The 22,272-nt window shown below is 40.3% G+C and overlaps 1 protein-coding gene across 1 annotated transcript in view; it reads left to right on the forward strand.

The window, feature by feature from the left end:
- Positions 1-20,289, forward strand: part of NRG3 (neuregulin 3) — a 363,094-nt gene extending 342,805 nt beyond the window's left edge. The window contains exons 8-9 of the mRNA XM_032115875.1: positions 4,677-4,847; positions 9,027-20,289. Coding sequence (XP_031971766.1) covers positions 4,677-4,847; positions 9,027-9,534 — 679 coding nt within the window. The 3' untranslated portion in view covers positions 9,535-20,289. The remainder of the gene's footprint in view (positions 1-4,676; positions 4,848-9,026) is intronic.
- The last annotated feature ends 1,983 nt before the right edge of the window (positions 20,290-22,272 follow it).

Below are 22,272 nucleotides of genomic sequence, written 5' to 3' on the forward strand. Positions count from 1 at the left end.
GCATTTTACTCTTTATGCTGCTAATATAAGTGATTCAGTTTACTGTAGAGGAAAGAGTAAATTAAAGTTATTCTGCAAATAAGGCTATTGAATTTGAAAGAGCAAGTACAGATAAACTAAAGCAACTAAGAATGTAAAGGCAGAGGAACCTGAAAGGAAGGAGGTGTAAGGAATCTGCTATTTTCCCAAAGAAAAAGCAAAGCTGATGGTGGGACAGAGATAATAATTGAAGCAGTCTGTGCAATCCTGAATTAATAGATTTCATTTTTTAGGTTAGGATGACTATTTGAGGATAACAGTTGAATATGAACAGAATTAAATGTATGAAAATAGACATTCCTATAGTCAAAGTGGAAGTAAAATGTGGAAATCAAAGCTCTCAAGATGGTTTGGTTAATCTTGATCAAAAAAAAAAAAAATCTGGAGGGAGAACCAGCTAATGAAATTTCATGTCTGGGAGCAAAGTCTATAAAAATGGGAACTGTGACATGAGAGGATGGATTAGCAAGTGTCAAATATTTAGGACGATGAAGAATTTATCAAAGTAACTAGGAACCAATTATGTTGAACTTGAATAGTCAAGACTTTAGGACAAATATGGGGGAAGAAGATTCTTGGGGTAGATATAAAAAAGGAAAAAATTGTTTACTATCTTACCAATACAGGTACTGCAACATATGCACTGATGATTGTATTTGGTGTGGGTGAGTCAGATCTCTACACAAGCTCAGTCACTGTTGTCATATGTGTCTACTGCCTTTAAGGGGAGAAAGTAGGGGGAGGCAGAAAAGCTTCAATGTGGATACACAGAGGTGGTTGAAAGGGAGATATTAAGGACTTGTGTTGAGAAGGTAGGACATTCACCAGTGCAGCACTCAAAGAATTACTCAGCACTGGAGTCAGACTTTGTTCAGTGCTCTTGTGCATGACCTTGGCACAAAAAAAGCTGGAACACGACACAGCACAGCATGAGAATGCCCCACTGTTATCTCACCTGCTTAAAATGGCCTCCCAACTGCCATGGACTCAAATTGCATTCCCAGGCTAAGATGAGGAATGAATGATTGATGTTCCACAGAAAATGCTAGAAAGTCTGTCTTATGTCAGTGTTCAGTTCAGGAGACTGGAAAGGGTGTATGGCTGCTGCTTATAAACACATGAGAGCAAGCACAACGAGAAGTAAAAGACCTATTTAAAATGAAGGAGTGTGGTGGCACATATGCCAGCTGAATATTCATCAGAAGTAATTTGAAACTGAAAAGAAGTCTCAAAGTTTTTAATATAGAACAACTTTCTGTAATAGGAGCCTGGATATTGTCATCAATTTAGGGTGGAGGTTGACCAATGCACTGCAGGGAGCATATGATGAGGTTATGGCAGATGATTAAACTCAGTGCCACTGAGGTATCTCAAATGTTCTGTTCCCTTTTCCTGTTGTTCCATCACCAGGACGGTGACCAGATGACACAGGTGGCACTGAAGGATTTTCATAGAGTTCCAAAGTCCCTGAGCAGCCTCAACATGGGTTATTCCCAAATACGAGAATATTATGATGGAATCAATAATGCTCACATTTCAGAAATTGGGAGCAGATTTGTAGCTGTAGGCTGTATTTATTAATACTGAAATTGGTTGAAAGTCTCTGTAGTTGATTCATACAAATGTTAGCACTAGATTGTCTAACAGCATAAAAAGGTGGCTCCTAGGGAACATCAGAGGACACTGGCAGCTAGCTCTGTCCTTGGGGTATGTATTTACTGGGTGGTTTGCAATTAACTCAAAAGTACTACAGAAATATTCCAGAGTTACTGTAAAAACACTGCTGCTCTTCTCTTCATGAGCATGGTTAACTGCATTTGGGAGTGTGTCTGTGCCCCAAGAAGAGAATGCTCCTCCTGTAGGATCAGACTTTGTTTTCACTTAGTCGTTCAACCCAAAGAAAATTCTCGCAGAAAACAATTTGCAACAATGAATCCCAAGTTCTTAATTAACTTTGGGATGGTTGAACTGCTTTTTTCAAAACATTAATTCATCAGAACTGTATTGCTCCCTAGTTTGTGCCTCACTTGTGAATCAGTTCATGTATATTCTGATTTTTTTATTCTGGAGTAACTGATTGATAGATTTTAAGGATATATCTGCTACAGCTTTATGTATTGGTCTATTTTATTGAACAGCTCAGTCATGTGGGCTGGTTTTTTTTACCCAGTTAGACTGGAGTGCAGGGAGGAAGAAACCATAATGTTGGCTAAAGGAAAATAAATTCCCTGAAGAAACTGAAAAGACATTGTTTGCCTGAGAGGGAGGAATTTTTCACATGAGCAGCAGAGAAGTCTGAGAGGGACATTACATTTGCATCGCAGATATTCATATCAGTTCTTTGTAAAAGGAAAAACTTTTCAAAGTGCTGGAGATCCTTTTCCATAGAACTTTTAACAGAAATTCTTAGGGGTTTTTTGGTGCCTGGAGAAACGAGTGTTGTCCTGCAGCTTGCAGCTGCACTGTCTGTAAGTATTCCTGATCCTTAGCAAATTTCTCTTGTCCATGACCACGAATGATTTTTATTCTTTCTTTCCTCAGGTTTGGTTTTTTTTTTCTGTCAGAAATGTTGAAAGCATAAAAACCTCTCATTAGCAACAAATTGGTTGCTTAGACCCTGTCAGTGCTGGAAGTTCTACGGCTGCAGGACAGAGGCAGATCCCTTTGTCTCAACCTTTGCTGCAGTTCATACCCATTACCTTAGGTGTAGCTGTATGTGGTGAAATTATGTCTATTACAAATAGAGCTTTTGTGAATTTGCATATGAATACTATTAGATAGGAGACCATGTGCTCTCATCCAACAGGGAAGATGCTCAAAGGCATCAAACCAACCACAAATTAAACAATTAAAATCTCTATTTTCAAAGATTCGTAATCAATCTAAAGTTTGTTCCTTACTTTTGTATTACATTGATGACTACACTCAAGTCAGTAAAAACCCCAAAAATTCATTATCCATCACAAATTATTCATTCACCTGCATCTTTTGAGATCCCCTGCTGTATTAATCTCAGGCTCTCCTGAGCAGAAATTGTCAATCATTTTGTGTGGTGGTAGTGTTATTTTACAGAATATGAACTGTAACTTGCAACTCAAACTCAGCCTTCAGAACTGAGAGGCCAGTAGTACTTCAGGTTTTTAAAAAGGTTTTTTCACAGCCTCCTTAGTAGCAAAGGAAAAATCTTTTTAAGGAAGTATCAAAAATCCTGGAGGGAATGCTATTGCCATGGGTTGTTGGTCTTTTCAATTAAAAAGCACTAGAAGAGTAAAGGTGTGGAAGAAAACAGAGCTTAGACTGTAATGGAACACTGATAGCCTGAAGAGTAGGACAGAGAGTGTTGAATTTATTTCTTATTTTAACTTTGGGCAGGAAAGGTTGATTTTAATGGAAATGTACACTCAAAGAGAATTTGTCCAAGGTACTTGGAACAAGCAAGAATTGCTTTGGGAGTAGATGTGGCCCTAACTATAAATAAAGTTCCCACTAGGAACTTTATGCAGATTATTTTTAAGTCACATTATAATAGGGAAAAAGAAGCAAACTTCTCAAAAGTCTTTTGCATTGCTGAATTTTGTCACAAGTTGGAATTATTCACACAGCCAAAAATAATGACTCGTAAAAGGCATTTACAAAACCTATGTTATCATTAAAGATGTAATAGAATATGAGGTAACATAGGCATCTCTGAGACCCAGAAGATGCCAAGAGAAATAAGAGTTGTTGCAAAATGAATATTCAGTCACACCATGCAGTACAGAGGCCTCTTTGCCATAAAAATGGGTTGTGCCTTGCCTTAGTTCTGTGTTCCCATATTTTTGCATTGACAAATTTATGGTTTATATACCAAAACTGTGGATTCTAGATACTTTTCCATTCCTGCGTGAAATAAAAAAAAAAAAAAAAATCCATTCTCCTTCCAGAACACCAGAAAAATACTTACAAAAGCACTTTTCTAAAATGAGTAGAACACTATTACTTGTTTTTACCAAATTCAAGTTTCTATTATATAAAGAAACGACACACTATTTATCAATATATATAAACAAGAAAAGAATCTGTTTATAAAAAAAGAATAAAACAATACAGAAATCTTGTTCAAGGTGGAGAAAACTTGTCTTAGCTTCTTCAAGCTGCAGTTCATAAGCTTCACTTATATTCCTCACTTACACTTTTTTCTCAATTTAATGGTTTTGTATCAGGAAGCAGCCCCTCGTAGGCTGACAGAAGATATATTGGGCTTTCAGTTTAGGATCTAATTTTGAATTCAGCTGTGGCTATGACAGAACTGTATTGTTTGTTTATAATGTCTGAGGACTCAACTGTGTATAGCAGGATTATGATATGCAGCATGGAAAAGAGAAGCATCCTTCATCAAGTGCAAGAAAACATTTCATATACTGGGCAATTATTTTCATTCCTAGAAAAGAGGTAATGTATTAAATATGGCATAAACAGCAGCTAATGGTGGATTGGACTATTATATTTCCATAGAGAGTTTCTACTGACATCATAGACTGCCACAGCAAAGTTTATATGAGCAGTAAGCCATGCATTATTAATCGTGAACCTTTACTTTGCAGAATTTTATGCTTTTGGTGTGATAATTTTTGCTGTACTCTTGGTGTTGTTCCTAGAAGTCTCTCGTCATGCTGCAGCCCAGGACAAAAAAGTGGGATGCTACATAGAAATGCCTTTCGGAGGACTCCTCCCTTGCCTCGGGGTAGGTTCAATGGAATTACAGGACCAGCATATCAACAGCTCGAAGAGTCGAGGATCACAGACCAGGACACGATACCTTGTCACGGGTGAGTGTACCACACCTGAAGTGAGCCAGTTAGTGGCTTTTAAAAGAGTGATTTTTAAAATAAAACAATGCACATTGCGAAGTTGGTTTTCTATAGACTGAAGACTGATAGCTTCATACAGGTTTGTCTCTGAAAAGGCACAAAAAATACACGATTTTTTTTTTTTCTTTTTAAATTCAGTTTATTAGAACATTGATTGTGAGCTCCAGCTGTACATAAGGTCTGGGTTTCAGAAGTGCTCCTGAGAACCTACAGCTGCCTTTGAAATCTTTTGCAATTGCTAAGATAATTTGAATAATATTTTCATATCCCTATAGATTTCTAAAGACTTTCCAGAATATTACAGGCGTGTTTTATATAAAAATAGGAGTGGTGTCTGAAATGGAATAAAAACCCCACCCAGTTTCGCCTGTAAGTCACAGTGAAACTCTTCACTGTGACTTACTGGTGAAACTGGTGGGGTTGGGTGTCTGGTGACTTCTTTTAAGTAAGTTTGACTCACACTTGTGTCCTTGTTACTATTTGCTTCTTCTGAGGAAAAAATTGTTTATTGCCTCTTGCAGTAAATATATTATTGTTCATTTGTATGGTATGTGCATATCATACAAATACATAGCCTGGTGAAAATTTCCTGCTGAAATTGCAACCCTTCCAGAAAGGAGCAGGCTGGCATGGCAGCCTTCCCTCTCCAGTGGCAGAGTCGTATGATGCAGGCCCTGAGAAGTGCTGTAGCCTCCTCCCAGGCTGAGGAGTGAGGTACAAAACAGCAAAGCTGTGGGTAATTGTATTTACTCCTGTCTAGGAAATCAGTGTGTGATTACATGTTACACATAATGCAGCTTGTACTGGGCTGTATTTTAAATTGGCAGTTCTGCAAAATTTGATATTGGGAGCAGACTGTGACCCCTTCTGGCCTCAATCCACTCAAGCACTTCATCTGTATTTTGTGCACTAAGGATGTTTACTCTCTAAATATCTGCTGGTTTCACAGTGTTGATGTTCTCGTTGGATTTCCGGCCCAAATGAAAGGTTCCCTTATCCCTTGCAGAAGTTACACTACTTCCTTTCTTCTCCTTTTTCACCTCCATCTTTCCCTATAGGGATGCACGAATCAAAGTGGTTTATCTCCCTAATTGTGTGAGCATTCTGAACTTCATCCACCAGCAGCCTGGCTGAAGTGTAGCCATGTCTACAGGTAGAACATGGGGGTGTGTGTATATCAGTGTAAGTGTTTACAAGGCTGACCCAAAGCCTGGAAGAGCCACTGGAATGATTCCCATCCATCTTAATGGACCTTGCTGTCAGGCTCATTCACTGCACACCTTTAGCCACAGGACTTACAGCAAAGCTGCTGGGACTATGCTAAATAAAATCCACTTCATATTTTAAGTGTCAGTCCCTTCTGTCTCTCTTTGATATCTGTTCTTAAAGGAGGCAGTAAAATTATTGTGCTTCTTTCAGTTTCATTCTTTAATTTAGACTCTTACACGCTGTATAACATAATTACTGTTGAATATCTAAAAATGTTTGCTTTTGTTGCTTGGTTTTAGGAAGAGGGTGGAGAGAGAGCTGCACTTTGAAACACATGCACATGAATTAATTTATTCAGACAAAATAATTTTTCAGATAAAAATCCAGATATATTTCTTTGGAGGAACTGTGGTTCTAGGAAAGTTAATTATAGGAAAATGTAATTAAGGTTCTGCAATTATAGTTCTAAGTCTCAGTCTATTGAAAACAGCAGCAGTCTTGTGTCACACACAGAAGCATGGATCAGTTTGTAATTAACCAAAAGCCAAGTCTCACATGGTTTAGATGTAATATCCCTTCTAGTTTAATACTTCACCTGTTGCAAACAATGTATGCACTTTAATTCATCCTCAGTTCTCCTTTGAAAGCCCTGTGAGCACAGGGCAGAAACATGTAACTCTGGCATAAAATTGGTGTTTCTTTCTGTATTTCAAAAAATATGGAAATACGCCAGGCATTTCATTACATGTCACTGCTGCTGCCACTTAGTTTTCAAAACACCAAGAATAATTGAATCTCTATTGTGGAACTGGAAAATGCTACTGTTTTCTCACCAAACCCATTTTAATTCAGTCTTTTCTCGGTTTTGCTTATATATCATCCATATAATACATACATTGCATGAAATCATTAAAAACATTCACTCCCTTTGTTTTCAGGGTGCAGCCCAGAATATATTTAGGGCCTGAATTACCAAAAAAGGGACTAATGCAACTGATGCGATCTCTCCAGCTATAGTCGTTTGAACAATTATATATAAGCAAAGGAAACAAGAATGGGCACAACCCAAAGGTCTGCACTGTTTTGTTTTCATTTATTTTTTTTAATTGTCCTCCCTCAGGAGTAATATCCCTGATCAGTATTTCATTCATCCTGAGTCTTGAGAGCTGGTGTAAAAAGCCCCTCCATGAATGGCTACAGGTGTGTCTAGGCATAGTGCCAATGTAATTAACCCAGGCTGAGTCTCAGATGTGAAACAGCTGCAGCTACAGAGCATGGACAAGAAGTTCTAGCACGTACCCCAGAAAGCTGCTTGTACTATTATTCCCCTGGGTCCCACTTCCCAGAGCAGAATCTCTTTCCCTCACCCAGCAGCAAAGTCCCAGCACTTCCTCCTTATCACAGAGCTCCCAGATGCTCCTTCTGGGGATGTCAGGAGAGTTCTGGTACAGGGCTGTGCAGAGCTCCACGTGTGCACATGTGAGGGCAGGGGGATGTGTGCAGCAGTTGGACGAACTCAGTGCCATCACACACGAGTTAATTACAGGTCAGTGATGTTCTGCTGGAAATGAGCCTAAAGTTTTCTCCTGCTCCCTCCTGTCTGACACCTCTCCAGGAGGATGGGGCCAGAGGAAGCCTTTCCAGTTAATTACTGTTTGTGCCAATACTGGACTACTGCAGTTTCATGAGATTCAGTTTCTTTTCCTTAACTCTTTTTCTGCTCATACCAAAAATCAGGACAGACATGTGAGTAAAGGGATATTCCTAGTGAGGTCCAGCAGGCTTAAGGAGCTTTTGGAATAATACCCTTCAAGTCAGAGCACCTGCTTCCACGCCAGATCTAAATGTTGCTCTCCTCATCCATGGATAGAACATATTAGATTCACCATTAGCTTGCCTTATTAAATAGTGATAAGCTGATTATAAATAAATTATGTTCTGGTACTGAGGTGATGTCTGTGCTCCTTAGCAATCATGACTGGTAATACAGTAACTCATAGAGCACCATATTTCTAGAAGTACTAATTTCAGATGGGAAACATCCTTTCTTTTTGCTTTTTTTGGTCATTGTTTATTTTATATTTAGTATACTTTCCATTTCTATTTTTTTTAAGTATTTCTTGTCAACAAAACAGAATTTGGCTTTGAAACAAAATGGAAATGTTGATAAAAATTCATTAAGTTGCCTCACAATAAATAAAATCATGTAAAATATGTATTAGTGGAGGATAAAGGATTTTTTTTTAAAACGGTATTACAGTATTAAGAGTACACAGACATTTGCTCAAGTCCTATATATTAGCTCTATTTCCAGATGAAATACAATAAAACAAATCAGGCCAACATTATGAGTATGGACTATTGAAAAACAAATGTTTTTCAGAGGGACGCTGCACTTAGATGCTCTGCTTGTTTGAAGGGGAGTACAGACAATCATTTCTGTGTAAATAAAGACTACACAGCCATGAGTGTTTAATGTTCCTTTTATCTGCACTTTTTAAAAGTGTTTTCCTGAAACAACCTGACAACAACGACAACAACAACAATTTGACATTGAGAGTTCTGACATTGGAGAAAGTATCAATCCATTTCCCCAATCAGAAATGTAGGACTAGAATTCCAAATTTAATTGCCAAGAAAATTAATAATACATTCTAGCTTTTGAAATGTTTTAAAAAGAAATTTCTATTATTCTCATATACTGGTGGGCAAAATGAGACTGAGAGAAAAGCAGATTTGAGAATCAAAACCAGTCTCCAGAGCCTGTTGTTTTCCCCAGGGCCCCACCACGGCCAGGTGCTCCTCTATTGCAGGAGAAAATGGTGTGAATCTCTTCAGCACCGTTTGCTAAATCTCACACTGTGTCCCTGCTGCTGGTTGCATCTGACCGCTTGATGTACAACGAGAACTCTTTTTCACTCTTTCCAGGTATTCATCCAGTGGTTTAAAAACTCCTCAGAATACTTCAATAAATATGCAACTGCCTTCAAGAGAGACAACCCCATATTTTAATAACATGGATCAGAAGGACTTGGTCGGCTATTCCTCTTCAAGGGCCAACTCCGTTCCCATCATCCCGTCTGTGGGCTTGGACGAAGCCTGCATGCAAATGCAAAATGTTTCTGAAGTAACAGGCATCAAATGGTGCAAAAACTCCTATTCTGCTGAACTTGTCAATGTGAGTTCCCCAGTCAGTAATTGTCTAATAGCAGAACAACACGAAGTGAAAATATTGCTAGAAACTGTGCAGGAGCAGATCCGGATCCTGACGGACGCGCGGCGGGCGGAGGACTTTGAGCTGGCGAGCATAGAGGCGGCGAGCGGCGCGAGCGAGAACACGGCCTTCCTGCCCATGAGCCCCGTGGCCAAGGCAGAGCGAGAGGCACAATTTGTCTTAAAAAGTGAAACGCAAAGAGACTCGGTATTGACCAAGTGACTCTGTGTGGGGGCTGTGGGAGGGGAAATGAGAGATCTGTGCATTCGATGCTTTGCTAAACAGGAAGGGAGGAAGTTAAATACAAATTATTTATATGCATTAATTTAAGAGCATCTACTTAGAAGAAACCAAATAGTCAATCGCCCTCATATCATAGTGTTTTTTAACAAAATATTTTTTTAAGGGAAAAGTTCCAGGAGGGATGAAGCGTGCTTTCAGATGCTTTCTAGGCAGGATTACACAGTTTCAGTTACAGAGGATTGTACCGTGGTCCTGTTCAGCTGGCTGAAGGCTTAGGCTATGCATCTCTTTTTCAGTAAAGGCCAAGTACCGTTCTTAGATGCATTTCTGGTTTCAGGGCAGCACTGCAGCGAGCTGCTGGGCAAGGATTCAGACCCTGGGGAACACATCCTGTGGGCCCAACGCAGATCCAGTCCCCTCTCCCCCTCTGCTCTTGATTCCAGGTCGCACCACAAAAACAGGGACACAGACACCTACTTCTGAGTTCTTTTACCTGCTGTGGAATGACGACAACATCCCTGAATTGAACAGATGCTTAACTCTCAACCTTAATTTGATGTGTCAGTCAGCCCAAGAAACTCAATGGAATCATTTAGGAGCTTTGGGATTGGCCAAGAGTAGGAGCTGGACTGGGTCTGTAGAGATTCAGTGGTCAGGAGCCCACAGCTGCTCCATCTTCTGAGCTTTGCCTATCAGAGCTGCCTTGGTGGAGAGTAGAAGAACAAGACAAAATGCACAAGTATGTAATACAGCAGGTTTGGGTTTGGTTTCTGGTTTGGGTTCTTTTCAGTGGAAGCATAAACTCCGTTGTTCATTAGCACCCCTCAACATTTCTAAACTTTTACACTCTGGAGGCATTTGTAAGCTCTCAAGGAGCACTTAGTGTGTGTGTATTTTTTTTTAACTTATTTTTTATTATGGCTTGTTCAGAGAAGAGTCAGGGAGATCCAATATGGTCAAAATCCAGCCAATAAGTGTCCACGCTGCCTAATTTGTTCCTGCGTTCAGTTCTCCAGTCACTTTATTTAATTATGGCTTAGGCTTGTGAACTTTAAAGCTTCAACCCAGCAGCTGTTTCAGTATGGGCAAACCACAGGCATGCAGAGATCTGACTCTAATGGAGCTTTCTAAGAGCAGATGGTTTCCACCAAGTCACTCCCTGCAGGGGATCAAGGCCTTAGAGAGGAAGTCGCATTCCCTGGTTGCTGTATCCTAATCACGTTATACGCACTTTTTGCATCAGCTTTCTTTTGAGTCCCTCTTCCTCTCCACCCCCTCCAAATTGTAACAAAATGTGCCAGTAGTGCGATGAATTGGGTTCAGTGACACATGTTACTGGTTATATTAGTGTTAAAATATCTGCTTATTCTCGGGGGGGCAAGAAATCAACTATAATAAATAATTGCTAAATAGCCTTCCCTGGTTAGTGTCAGGAGATTGATTTAAAAAATTACAGTATACGCAGAATTTATTAAAATATTCCTTTGAAGCAAAATAATTGTTAAATTTATTAATGTGCCCCAGACTTTCTAGTTCACAAGTCTCAAGACTTCCCAGAATAGCACAATCAGTCACGCAGTGCTGTTGTATGTTGAGTCAGAATAAAGCAATATTTTAACCTCTGTCAAGTAAATTTGGATAAGAAATGCTGAAGGTGTATGTCTTTTTTTTTTTTTTTTTTTTTTTTTTTTTAGGCAGTAAAAAAAATTATTCACAGTCTTCATTCAGCAAGTCTTATTTTGGGTTGCTTTTGTGGTTATGGGGGTTCTTTTAAAGATAAAGTTGATTAAATTGTCCTGTTTACAGAATTTTCTACGGCTGTAATCTTTGCTGTGTGTTTTCAACAGAAATATATTTGAGGGCAAACTATTTCATGCCCCAGGATGGAGCGTGAGTTGTTCAGACTCCCTTCTGCAAAGACACAGAGCTTTGGTTGTAGCAGTGAGGTGGGATCCCCGTGGGGTTTGGGCTCACTCTGATGTTTTCCTGTAATATGTGGTGGCTGAGCACATTCTCACTGTGCATGAGCCGAGCTGATACGGCCCCAAGCCCACACCAGATAAACCCTCTGAAAGGCAGGGAGAATTAGGTGGGCCTCAGCTTGGCATCCCTACAATCGTTTGACTTTTCTGTCAACACCATTTGCATCCCCCCATCTCAGGACATGAGCAAAGGGAGCTTGCCTCTGCCCATAAGCTCTGTGAACACACCTGTAATATAAAGACTGGGTACTATTTAAAGCTCTGGTTCAACCATTTGCAAAGGGTGATCACAATTAATAAATTGTTCACCATTCATTTTATTGAGATGGTCTCTCTGCAATACAGTGCAGAATCCTGCCCAAAATTATATTTAAAAATTAAATCTTCTCAATTCACATGCAAGATCTTCCCTCCCCTAAGCTCTGCAAGTTCACCTCTGGCAACATAATGGAAACACACAGCAAGATTTCAGTTGAAGAAAGAACCATATCATAAGCAATGCCTTTAGGGATAGAATGTGTTCATGCAGCACCCCCAAAAGACCCAGAAAGAGGAGACGAGCAATGTATTTCAGAGAATGAAATGTTTTACTGAATGATAGCTGAAGATCTGAAATGGTGAGGATATCTTTGGTTCATGTTAGAGATACGATCTTGTACTCAGCAAAGGATGTGTGACTGTTATATGTTAACTGTTCTATTCAGTTCTCAGCATGTTTGAATAGAGAGACATTAATATTAACCAATGACAGACTAGTGTATTATTTGTTAAGAGCATCGCTTCAGATCTTATTGAAACTGTCATTGTTTGCAGAGGAAAACAAGAAGGGTTGAAAACATCCAACTAGGTAGCCTTAATGTTGTTTGTGTGGCTCTCTAATGCAACTGTTTTCCTCTGTGGACCTTCCTGTTTTACAGTGAACGGGGAAACATTTTCTCTGAGGTCTGACAATTAATTGTGTAAAGGATCCATATGAAAGTCGTACTGAAACAGCCAAAATGGTAGGCCAAATTTTGCTTTACTTCTGGTCCCACTGAACTTGTGGATTGGAAGGGATGCAAGTCACTGAGAAATGCAATTCATTCCTAAAATTACATCTTTTCCCAGCCTTGGAGACAGTCTGTGATCCCCCTAGAAGAGGCTCTGAACTCAGTTGTTTACATGTAACATAATTAAAACTTTTATCTGACTTATGAAGTTCCAGGTGTAGTCTGGTGTGAAAATTTACACGCAGAGAGGTGCATTCAAGCAAACTGGGAGAACAGCTGACTAAATAAATTTAACTTTCTCTGAACTGAGCAGAGACAAAGCCTGTGTCTCCAGCACAATACCATGGAGGAGAATTATGAGAGGTGTATGTCCTGATCTTTTTTTTATTATTATTATTATTCCTGTTTAGAATTTCTTCAAAAACAATCCAAAATAACCCTAAACCCACCCCCCCCCCCCCCCCCAAAAAAACAGTAGAACAATCCCAGCACTTGAAATAGGAAATGTAGGTAAGTATGGGCACATTTCATAGTGTTAACCATTGAAAAACTCTTCAGTACCCCAAGACCCAAAGCTGAAGTGTTGCAATTTTTGCAGGGTCATGTTTAGATCAGCAAATGGTTCTGTGGAACAAGAGCTCTTCAGAATGCTTTTGGTACCCAGCCACGCTCTCAGCTGCTGCAGTCAGTGCAGCAATGACAGTGTATGTTAACAGGGGATCACATCCCAGATCTGTGCTACCTGATGTCCAGTGTGGTGTCACAAAGCTTAGTAGTCTCCCATGTGGTGTAAGCACTGCTACACTGATTTATTTTGCCTCTGAGCATCCCAGCAGGGTGTGAACCCTCTCGGCAGAGCGCAGTGTGAGGCTCCTGGGCCGAGTGATTGTCAGGTCCATCTGGTACAGGCCTGAGTGTCCCTGGCCAGGCTCTAGCAGCAGTGAACTTGCCACCGTGTGCCTGATCCCTCACCAGAATCCCACAGCTTCAAGTTTGAATTTTGAAAAAAACAAGGGAGTTGATGGCATGTGCTTATGACCAGGCATGTGCTCAATGTGTTCCCAAATCGAAATGTTCATTTAATTCACGTCTACTTCTCATGTAAGTAGGGAGAAAATCTGGATTTCTTTTCCCAGTTTTTCCCCAGGTTCCTGTAGTCTTCTTTTGGACATTACTTGAACATTTCTTACTCTTAAGAAATTCTGAAAATGAATACCAAAGAAGAACTCTGAAAGAGTCCTACCTGCAGTAAATAAATTTGAAGCTTGAAGGAGCAGACCTGGAATAAAAACTGGGTTTGAAAGTAGTATTAATATCAATTGCCTTTCAATAAAATGAAATTTCCCTGTAAATTCTTTGCCCCTTGGGAAAACAATGAGCTTATAATGTGATTTATTATATTGGCATGAATTTAAAATGTTCATCTTCAAGGAGATTGGGAAAAAGCAAATATTATTATAGATTTTTCAGCTTTTGTGATTTATTTTTATTTTATTTCAGCAGCCTAACAGGTCAATGAACCCATTATCTGTATTGTCTGATACACAAAGTCTCCTCTTTTGTGGTCTAAAAGCTTCACTGTTAGATTTCCTTACAGAGAACAAGATTTTATCTAAATTTTATTTTACAGCTATTCATAGAATAATATAGTTTTTTGTCTTGATGAAAATATAAAGTGATGCAAACTTTTTTGGTTTTGTACTGCATTATTGCTGAATTTACAGTGAGACTGTGCTTCCTTTGTTTTGATGTCTACTCACATGAAAACAACTGACACCCAGTTTTTAGGTTTAGACTTGGCACTTCCAAATCATGGTATCAAGCAGGATTTCTGTGTTTTCAATAGCAAAGTGCAAACATGATATAGAAATGAAATAGCTACAATAGCAGTAAAATTACTAATAAAGTAGGCTTGTGTTTGGGTTTTGGGTTTTGGGGTCATTTTTATTCCATAGCAATTAAGAGGATTGTGCCATGGGAATTGGTAGTCTCTTGCAGGAAATACAGAATGTATTATTGAGTGGAAAGTCATTGCAGTAGCCTAGAACTAGAAAAGCCACAGTGGAGGAGGAAACAGTCATCCAGTGTCTGCTGCAGGGGGTAAGAGTGCTTTCATCTTAATAGGAAAAAACAGTATAGTTGTTTACCTGTTGAAACTGCCAGAAAAGGTAAATTATCTGGATTTATTAATGAACACAGTGGTAGTGTTTGGTTAAAGGGAAAGAGGCAGGAATTCCTAAATTTGTAATGCCCCTGTTCCTTGGAACAAATCTAATTATGTTTTGGTTCTGTATTATTAAAGCACTGTTTCCAGTGCTTCAGAGACAGGGTGGTCACACCTCACTGACAGCCTGCACTGACTCTTCCTTGCTTGAAAAGATTGAGCACTTTCCTCTTTGATAACACTCCTGTAAACAAGGAGTGATTTTCTAGTACCCCACGAGGCTGTTCTTGTGCAAGTTTTCCCAGATAAATAATAAAATACAAGACCACCTACAATTTTAAAAATTTTATATAAGAAACTATATATAATATTTTATAGCGATAATGGAGAGGAATTACTGATGACTGAAGTATGTAAATAAACCATGGGATATAATGTATGTCAGTGGTATGGAAATCCTGTATTTGTACCGTAGCTTTTAGTAATACATTCTCTTAACTCCATCAGGAGACCTACATGCAATGTAATTTTTTTTTCCTAAGGGGGACCATGGTTGGTACCATGCCACTGTAGTGACTGGGCACTGATGTGCCCTGGTCCTTATTTCTTCCTTTGCAAGACCCCCTTCTGTGCTGTCCCACGCCTGCTCTGGTCTGGCTGAAATCACTGAATTTGACACAATTCAGCTCCTTTATTCATGTTCAGTTTTACCTTACCCTCAGAATCAAGAGTATCAGCCTGACATTTGGGACACTGAATAAATTTAAGGCCTTAAATAATTTAATGCATTTAACATTTGTCTGCTTTGGTTTGACCTGATGGGAAATCTCTCCCTTGAAGAAGGATTTATGCAGCCTGTGCTGCAAGGCACTTTCCTGCCATTCCTTCAGATGTGCCACTATCAACATTTCCACTCTCTGAGTCAGCCACTCTCTGAGGTCTCCTGCCCAGCACTGGGAAGTACTGTGAGATTACAGACCAGGGCCTCAGACCTCTTTTAGTGTACCAAAGACCAGAAGTCATCTGAAATGTCCTGAACTCTAGCATCAGATGTGACTTTCTGCTTCTTACTACTAAAATGTCTCCAAAGGTTAAGGTCTCTAATATGCATCACATTAAATTATGTAACATAAATAATGCCAAAGGTCATAAAATTAAGAGTTACATGACAAATACTATTTTTAAATGTACATCTTGCTTTGAAGGAATATGGAACAAGAGCTCCCTGTTGTGTAAATATTTGGAAACAAAAAAAATTACAAATAATAGTAGAGGAATATAAAAAGAACACTACTAGTAATTCATACTCTAAACTAAAAACTAGTCCCTTGCCTTCTCTGAAATAAACAGTAGTAGTTGAAGGTTATCCAGATGCACCAGGGAGATAAAGACTCAGTGAGGCTGGTTCATAAGTCATATGTCTAAGACCTTTTCTCTGGAAATCCAGGCTTGGAGTTTCCCTTGTTTACATTAAGATGATTCTTTCATAACATGAAATTTACTCCTATACGTTGCACACCTCAGCATAGGCAGGACAGAAACACATTTCAGGATTCACTTTGGCTTTCTGACTCAAGTTAAACTCACTTGCTTTAGATTATCTCTGATCTCTCCCAGGAAAGGATAAATTAATATCCAAAAAGACAAGAAGAGAGACTTGAATGCTTCATGACTCTTTTTTTCAAAAATCAACCGATTGCTATTAAGATTAGAGCCATCTGCTGAACTTCAGTGTTCTAGAAACAGCTGAGACTTTCACTGCTCTTGATGGGGCAAACAGCAGGTGGTAGAAGCATCACCACCCTCACCACCCCAGCAAGACACACGGGGAATGACTGGAGAATAGGGTAGGGAGCTTCTCCTGACTGTGGCACAGCTTTTTCCATGAGGAGGGATGGATTCTGTGTCGGGCCAGGTCACATCATCTGAGAAACTTGCCTTTTGTTTCTTTCTCAGATCTTTCTCATTTCAGTGAAATTGTGGTCATCAGCACTAGTTTGTTTTTTAAGTTAGGGATTTCCAAATTCTGCAATGCTTTGAAGTGTTTAATTTAGGAAGCAGAGTCTTCCGAAGAAAAAAGAAAAATTTCTTCTGCGATTTTTTTAAACCGTTGAAATACATGTATTACTTCAAGTATTTTTGTAAAAATTAGGTGTTGCAAATCTAAATTACAAATATTTAGATTTAAATCATGATAAAAGGAGATGGGTAAGACCTGTGTTTTATGTTTCTCTCCTGATCTAGTTGAAGATGTCCCTGCTTGTTGCAGGGGTGTTGAACTAGATGATATTCCAACCTGAACTATGCTAACCATATATGTTCAAGTTAGTTCTTTCAAACTGTCCTTAAAAAGTTGTATACATCCATGATAACTTTGGGTTAGAAAGGTAAATAAGATACTTGGACTACATAAAACTTCAGGTCAGACTCTAGTGTTGCACAAGTGGCAGCTGTTTCACGGCAAGCACGGTTAATGTGAAGGCTCCCAAAGGAGGATATTTATGGTGCCTCAGCAGTTGAGCTGCCTGAAATAAACCCCAGGTCTCTGCCTGTGCAGTGCTAACCTCTGCTCATTTCCAGAGGTGACCCACAGGGTGTCTGAGCTCCTCCACCAGTGACTCTGCCAAAAGGCAGGTGTCAGCACTGACTTCTGTGAAGGCTCCTCTCATTAAATCAAAATTAAATAATATGAGCTAAAAATTGATGGGATGGATTCTCCCAGGTATTGCCAGGTTATATGGAGTGCCAGCAGCAGTGCTGATTTACAGTTTCTGAGGCTGTGGCCCATGGTTTGACCTAATTCATTAGTTCCCACCACCTGAGCTGGGGCAATTTAAGCAGAAATGCCTCTGCCCATCAGGGTAACTTCAGAACATCATTAAAGCAGTTTGATTCCAAATAGCCTCTTTTTTTTTTTTTTTTTTAAACTTCATTGTATATTCTCCTTGATTATTGCAGAGGTGAAGTTGCTTCTAAAGTCTTAAAGTTGTCATCACGGATCTGTCTGCCAGAGTCGTGGTCACTTAGCTCCAGTGCTGACAGTGGTGTCCAGTCCTCCAACTCTAAAGATCAGAGCTGGCTCTTGCAGTCAAAATCATGTATGTATCATAGAATAGTTTGGTTTGGAAGAGACCTTAAAGATATCTAATTCCACCCCCACTACCATGGGCAGGGTCATTTTACAACAGATCAGGTTACTCCAACCCCATCCAACCTGGACTTGAAAACTTCCAGGGATGGGGCAGCCTCAGCCTCCTGGGCAGCCTGTTCCAGTACCTCCCCACCCTCACAGGGAAGAAAGAGTACAAGCAAAGCTCTCCATGCTTGTTCTGCAGCAATTGTATGCATTCAGATCTTAGCATGATCAAGCTGATTGTTCACATTATCAATTTGATTTAACAAAGTTATCTCCTATATGTAATTTCCATGCTGCTTCTCTGGATGTTATATAGAGAAGCATGGAGACAAATTCAGCTTGTCTGCATTTTTACCTCAGTTTACAATGGTATGATTTTTTCCAAAGCTGTTTAAGAGACCAACCCTAAAATTCTGACCTGCCTTGGGGGAGCAGGGTTATTCTGAACAGGTTTTGTCCATGTGCTTTCTTATCTAATCTTTCTTCCCAAGAAACCTTCTTTCTTCCAACAGCCCATCTTCCCAAAAACACCTAAAACATTAAGCAAAGCTAAGGCAAGAGATATACTCTGTATTCTCTGTAGAAGGGACAGGGGCATAAGGGCTAATTACCAAAAACCTTTTCAGCTGATTCCATTAGTATTTGCACAGACAGGTGATGCTAAAATGACTGTGTGGTTTGGTCACACTTATTTGTGGACTGTAGTGTGTATAAACTGTTTGTCTGTGGTTTGTAATATCTTAGATGGACTACCAGAGTGACCAGGACAGCATTTGCCACTCTCTTTAACTTCCATCTTGGTTTCATTTGCTTGATGGATGTTTCTGTGACACCCCCTTGCCAGAGATGTGGGTATTCACCAAGTCCCACGTCACCTTCTGGCAAACAAGGCAAACCAGCCCTTCCTGAAGCCTTGCAGGCAGTGGTCTGGGTGGTGAGGAAGCATCCCACAAGCTCAGACCCTTCTTCAGGCAGGGAAAAGGGTTTACAGTAGGGGAGGCCTCCAATGCTAAAAGTGAAAAATTCTCCCAAGGTTTTGGGCAACTTGAAAAACACACTGGAAATCACAGTACCTTTAAAATAAGGCTCCTGTCTAGCCTCCTACAGATTGGCAACAAAGTTGTGATTTTCATTTCAATTTCTCTGGTAAGTAGTGGAGTAGCTTTGCATTTCTATTAATTCAAAGCTGTCTCTAGATGGCTTCAGAGAGCAAAGAGAACTCATCACTGTGGGAATGGCTGTGCTCTAGGAAGGTATTGTAGCCCATGGGCAACTTTCCATCTTTGTGGGTAGGATCTGGGCACCAGCACATTGCCTGTCTTCGTTAATTAGCTGAGAGAAGACCAGGCAGAGCCATGTGCTCCTTGCTCACTGGCTGCTGCTGAGGCCTGGAGCAAATCCCTGTATTAAAAGCACTTAAAAACAGAACAGAGGTGATGGAAACGTGGTTTGTTCACTGTGAATATCCAGCTGGGATAGTTGGAATAACTGCAAGGGAAGAGTTGCCTTTGCAAATCATGTGCCTGATTTACTGGTTAAATAGTTTTTCAGTCCTCCCTATTTAGTCAACCAGGACATTAAGATGTCCAGAAATAAAGTGGAATGATTGGTTCCCAGTACTAATCTTAATGGCCACAAATCCAGTATTTCAGATTTTTTGCTCAGCACTTAACAAGTAGAATCAATCAGGCTTCATTTAAATAAATGAACTCCTATTGCAGAGTTATACCTGATTTCATGCTTTCCTTTATTGGTCACTAGATCTTTTCTATATCACATAAAATTATGTTTACATTAAAACTGATCTGTAGATATGCCTGAAACAGCACCTAATGTGAACATGAAGTCAGTGTTCTCAATGCATAGGGTAAGTCTTGTGAAACCTTTTTTGCAGCCGAAAGTCTTGAACCATTCACTGAAATAAGACAACTATTTGATTTCAACAAAATGGATTTTTTTGTCAATAAAATCATGGATAAATACTTGAGTTGGATTTCGGGCTTCTGAGTATATATATATATATATGTAAAGCTACATACACAAACTTTCTTTTAGATCACAGAAATGAATGCTCCAACTTAAAGTTTATTCATCGAAATAGCTGGAGAAAATATCCACTTAATCACATAGTCTAAACACGTTGAAGTAGGGGGGAAAAAAGGTGTTCATTTTCACCTGTGTTTATTTTTTCACCAGTAAAAACAAATAAAAAGAGAAGAAAAATAATCATAGTGCCTATGACAAAGATTGTGTTTCAAGGAGTGTGCAAAGTGTACCACGATTACTTTAACTGCAAATGGAGCTGCTTTTAGACTGAGTGTGGTTGAAAGGAAATATCCTTAGAAAAACTGTCACGCAGAATCCCAGGAAATGTTTTGGTTCGATATGTTTGGCCTCCATTTTTGTGGAGCTGTACATTCCTGTCCATGGTTCTAAAGGATAAAAAAAGAACTTATTTCAGAATCAATCTGTATTTTGACTCGTTTTTATACTCCCCACACCCAGGCTGGTTTACCTTTTGTGTAAGTGAAGCTGAACAGTGTAATTTTTCTATTTAGTGCCACGAATTAGTTTTATGGCATTCCTGAATTCAGTCCTTTTCCCCTGCTCAGGTGGTGTGTTCCTGCTGTCTCCAGCCATCTCTCACTCAAAGCAGAGGTTTTATTTGTCCTCAAAGCCACAAAGAGGGTTGAGACCAATCCTTCCGAAGACACCAGCTCACTTCATTCAGCCTTGCTGGTAGGAGGATCAGCAGGGCTTGGAGTTGGAGACAACAAGGCACAGGGATCTCTGGCGTCTCAACACACAGAGAGGCACCTGCCTGGGAAGTCCAAGCCTTCTGCTGCTGAAGTCAGTCCTTCCAGTCTTGCCTGCAGCCCTCTCAGCTTTGGGCTAAATGAACCAGGTAGAAAGGCTGAACTATCCAAAATAACACATTCGCCAGGAGGATCAACTGAGAAGAGAGGCAGAGATGGCAACATCTTTCATTCTGAAGCACCACCAAAAAAAAGCACAAGTTCTTTGCAAAATAGCTTCTTACCTGAACACAGTGAAGGTGTCACAGCAGCAGCCATGGGGATGGGGCAGAATTCCAGTGTCACACACCCACGACTAGCCAGGGGTTGCCACAGCGGACACGGTGCCCACCCCTCCTCACAGCCTCACATGCTAATTTGCAGGGATGTTCTTCCCTTCCCCTTGTGCTCAGGGTCATGTTTTCAAGCACAGCCCCAGAAGTTTGTGCTGAACCACTCCATGGGGAGCTTATTCATCATCCAAACCCCAAGCAGGCTTTCTGCTCGAGTGCTTCCTAAATGCCTCTCTGGTAATGCCAGGGAGCCCTCAGCAATGTCCCGAGTCTCTGCAGGACCCTGACACCATCAGCTCTGCCCACGGTGTGCTGAGCACCCTGAACCCAGCCAAGGGAAAGAGGGTGCAGGGCTGTGGGTGCTCCCCAGCTCCACTCCAGCTCAGTCCAGCTCCCCCATCACTCCTGCATGCTGTCCTGCAGATCCCCATGTTCCTGCTACACTTGGGCTTCTTCTGTTGACTTTTATTTCTCTCTGTGGTCCAGAATAGCTCTCTGGATCTGGCACTTGGCTTCTGCTTATGCCTGACTTTTGCTTGCAATCTGCCTTGCTTGAGCAGTGTTGGTCCAAGTGCTTTTGAGCACGCTGATGTTACAAAATAGCAAAAAAAGAGTTTTACTTTCAAAGCTGCTCTTTCAGGCACCTCATACTCTTGGGGCACAGGCACTTGGATGAGTTTGATGACGAAGTCCCCTGGGCTAAGGAGAAGGTTTTCCCTTTTCCTTGGGGCAGATTTGGGTGGTTGTATAATGCTGCCCCAGATAAGGCTCTCACCCATGGGCAGCCCACACCTGTGTTGGTTGGGTGGAGCTGTTTGCGTGGTTTGCAGTCGCAGTGTAACCACTGAGGACACGCTTTGTCTCCCCACCTCTCAGGTTTCTTCTCCTGGTGTGCCTGCACCAGAAGGCTCCTGTCTTGCTGGGAGGAGGCAGCTCTGGAGGTATGGTTTTGGTAGGAGGCTTTTTTTGGGAGGCATTTGGGTTGGTTTGTTTGTTTTTCTCCCTTTGCTTTGTGCTGAATATTTCCTGTAGTAGGTATTTTATTTTTTCTATGGCATAGTAACTTAGTTTATTAGTCTGAGCAGGGATTAAGGTATTTACTCCATTTAGAGCTATGGTTGATTGTTTTGAAAATGTATATGCTTGGTAAGAGAAAATCTCCTTAGATTTCCCCCAAACACGTGGGTAAGACTTTTGTTTGCTCCTTTCCAGAATGCAAAAATCTGAAGCTTATTTAGAGCATGGTTTATGCCATGATAGGCACTACATGCTATCCAACCATCCCATAAAACATCCTGTGTGCAGAGGAGCACTGTGAGTTTTCAAGGGTGCAACTTCAGATATAACAAATAGGAATG

This window comes from Corvus moneduloides, chromosome 8 (assembly GCF_009650955.1).
Source record: "Corvus moneduloides isolate bCorMon1 chromosome 8, bCorMon1.pri, whole genome shotgun sequence".
Classification (NCBI taxonomy): domain Eukaryota; kingdom Metazoa; phylum Chordata; class Aves; order Passeriformes; family Corvidae; genus Corvus; species Corvus moneduloides.